Below are 3,064 nucleotides of genomic sequence, written 5' to 3' on the forward strand. Positions count from 1 at the left end.
GCAGCTCGCCCTCATTTTCCAGCGCTTTTACCCCGGGCAGCCCCTGGCGGCGGCTGAGCGGTTTGCAGAGCAGGCGCTGGCGGTCTCTAAACAGCTGAGCGCCGCCCAGGTGCAGGGTCACTTCATGCTCCACAAGACAGACCCAGAAGGAGCCGTTTCGAACATACGCTCCATCCTGCCCTGACTGGGGGCCGGCTTTCCCCTGCCCTGCTGAGAGGACTAGAACAAGGACATGACCGTTGCGGAGGTGCCGTGGAGCTGCCCAGCCAGGCAGGCCAGGTCTCTGTTCAGCTCTACCCCTCCAAGGCCTTGTTTTTTTATTAAAGCAGCCAGTCTTGCAGCAGGGAGAGCAAATTGGCTCTTGCTGCTCCCCAGATTTGGGTGATGCTGTGCTGGGCCCTGCTCACCAGTGTGTGCCTCATGCTGGGATTGCTGTAAGCTGCTGAGGCTCCTCAGCATGAATCCTCTTTCCTTGTGGGGCAGCCTGGGGGTGACCCAGAAGAGTGTTTCCCTGGGGTGTTGCACTACTAAAGAGCTGCTGGTCTTTGAAGGGACAACAGTCTTCACTGGTTTGTGAATGTCCCCTGTGAAGTGCACAACTTGGCTCTCTAGTCCCTTCACCTGTTGGCTGTCCAACTACCTAGCTGCTGGTCTAGAGCCCTCCTGACCAGGGCCTAGCACAGCCAGTGCTACAAATCCAGAAAAAAAGCAGCTCCTAAGAGGCAGCTCGTTGTCCCTTGGGCTGCAGGCTGATGCCACAGCTCCTCTGCCAGGCTGTGATGCCAAAGTCACAGATGTTGCTGGGTGGGCACAACTGTCGCTCCTGCCAGAGGAGATGTGGGGCCCTGGAGCTGATGCAGACTTGCGTGTGGGCAGCAGACGAGAGGCTCTGGTTGGTGACAGAATATTTTCCCAAGAGCTTCCAGATATCTTCCCCATTGTGCATTTCTGCAGCCAGGCCAGCTGAGCTAACCGGCCCCCTAAATCTGGGGTTGTATCAAAGTAGCAGCACCTGTTGGCACTGAAATCCAGCCAGGTGATACCAGGTGCGAGGTGCAGAAATCCCTGTTGGAGGCAACTACTCTTCTTCCAGCAGGAGAGGCCCTGTGTTGGCTGAAGGAGGGACCTGGCCCACTGCTGGCAGGCTTGTAGCCTTTTCTCTATCGCTGGGCTTCCTTCCTGCCAGGAACAGAAGTCCTGGACGAGCCACAGGTGCCTGAAATGCAGTTGAGAAGCGGGCAGATTCTGTGCCTCCTTCCCAACATCACAGAGCCAGGGTGTGTGCACTGACCCCCAGAAGAAGCCAGGCAGAGCCCTTCTCATCCCCCATCCCAGTTTTAAGAGTCTCAAAATCAGCTTCCCTCCAGCTGGCCCCATGTTCATGTTCTCACTTCAGGGGTTGCATCCCCTTGGCAGGGCTGGGGGAAGCTGGTTCCAGGCCAAAACCAGACCCTTTGGTTGCTCCTCTCAGCTCTGCCCTGGGGGGCCAAGGGCAAAGTGAAGAGCACAGGGGGATAGAAGGGGTGCAGCTGGTATCACCTGGCTGGATTTCAGTGCCAACAGGTGCTGCTACTTTGATGCAACCCCAGATTTAGAGGGCCGGTTAGCTCAGTCAGTTGAGCATGGCACTAACAACACCAAGGTCGCGGGTTCAATTCCCATTCGGTCCCCATGTGTTGCCTGATCTAGTCGAGAGGTGGAGTCCCTGGCGACAGCGAAGCTGGATTAAAATGATCTCTAAGGTCCCTTCCAGCCTAGCCCATTCTATGATTTGCACAAATGTTTCTGAAGCCAAGGGTTGATCCTTTGGCCACAGGGAGGGGGGTTCTCTAGGCACTTGGGGTGGCTCCCAGAGCAGGGTGCTGCTGTTGGCATCTCAAACCCTGTGCTCAGCTGCCCTGCCGAGGTGCTCGTGTCCAGCCTCTTCCCTCAAAGATGAGGTTCAAAACTGGCCCATGAGGGACTGGCAAATGCCTCCCAGCAGTTTGGGGGGATGGAGTGATGAGGGAGAGCCACAGGGGCTTAATGCCATCACACAAGAGCACAGGCAACATCTCTCACTGCTCACTTTTAATAAGTGTTAATGCTACAGGCGCTGCTGGTGCTTTTCTGCCCGGCCCGAGTGCTTTTGCCAGTAAAGCCTCACAACAGCTCTGTGAGGTAGGTGGGTGACAGGTGGACATCAAGGAAGGAGCCCCAGGGCAGGGTGCAGGCTCCATTCTGCCCCTCTGACCCAAGATGTTTTGTTTAGCACAAATCAATTTCCACGTGCTGTTGCAAAGTGTCCTCTGCTCCAGGCTGATAGCAGCAAGTCAGAAAGGTGGAGGACCTTCCTAAAACCCTACTCTGGAAAAAAAACCCTCCCCACCTACACATCTGGCATTTGTTTGAAGCTACCCAAGTCATCGCTTGCTCCCATTTCCATGGCTGAATTTCTAAACTCCAAACGCAGGGCGCAGCAGCTTTCTCGCTGAGCGTAAGCCTGGCTCACTGGAGGAAGTCAAGGAACTTCAGCTGCTGCAAGGGGCAGAGATCTTCAGGTGTCCTTCAGGATGCGATCAACCAGCTTTCTTGGAGCACAACAATTTTATAAGTGAAGGCAGGAGGCAGCAGAACAAGCACCAATGTCAGATGAAGTTTACACATTTTCACCCAAGTGTGGACAGGTCGTTCACCCAGAAACCAGCAGGAACAAGGACAGAGCACGGACTGAAGAAAAATTTGGCCTCTCTTCTAGGAGCGAGTGCTCAGCCCCTTGTCCCCAGCACGGCGCAATGCCTGGCTCTCAGATCCCTAAACCCAGGAGAGGTAGTGTAGGGTCAAACCAAGGAGGGGGAAAAACAATAAAAAATGCTTTTAGAGCATTAAGGTTGAAAATAGGCCAGTGTTGGAAATTTAAGCACAAAAGGTTAAACCAGCAGGTTAAACCAATCCCTTCAAGACAGGGCCAGGAAAGGAGAAAGCAGGGCAGCAGGCAAGGAGGGCCCGTTCAAGAGAGAGTGTGCACCCGTCGTGTGCCAAAGGATCAGCCAGGCAGATGCGGCAGGGATGCCCCTCAAGCCAC

The 3,064-nt window shown here is 54.9% G+C and overlaps 1 protein-coding gene across 1 annotated transcript in view; it reads left to right on the plus strand.

Annotated features, from left to right (window-relative positions):
• The window catches only part of LOC104273110 (mitochondrial chaperone BCS1), a 3,450-nt gene extending 3,266 nt beyond the window's left edge, over window positions 1–184 (plus strand). Inside the window, 1 exon segment of the mRNA XM_009868319.1 lies at window positions 5–184. Within this exon segment, the coding sequence (XP_009866621.1) occupies window positions 5–184 (180 nt within the window).
• The last annotated feature ends 2,880 nt before the right edge of the window (window positions 185–3,064 follow it).

The sequence above is a fragment of the Apaloderma vittatum genome, unplaced genomic scaffold (assembly GCF_000703405.1).
Source record: "Apaloderma vittatum isolate BGI_N311 unplaced genomic scaffold, ASM70340v1 scaffold14564, whole genome shotgun sequence".
In the NCBI taxonomy this organism is placed as follows: domain Eukaryota; kingdom Metazoa; phylum Chordata; class Aves; order Trogoniformes; family Trogonidae; genus Apaloderma; species Apaloderma vittatum.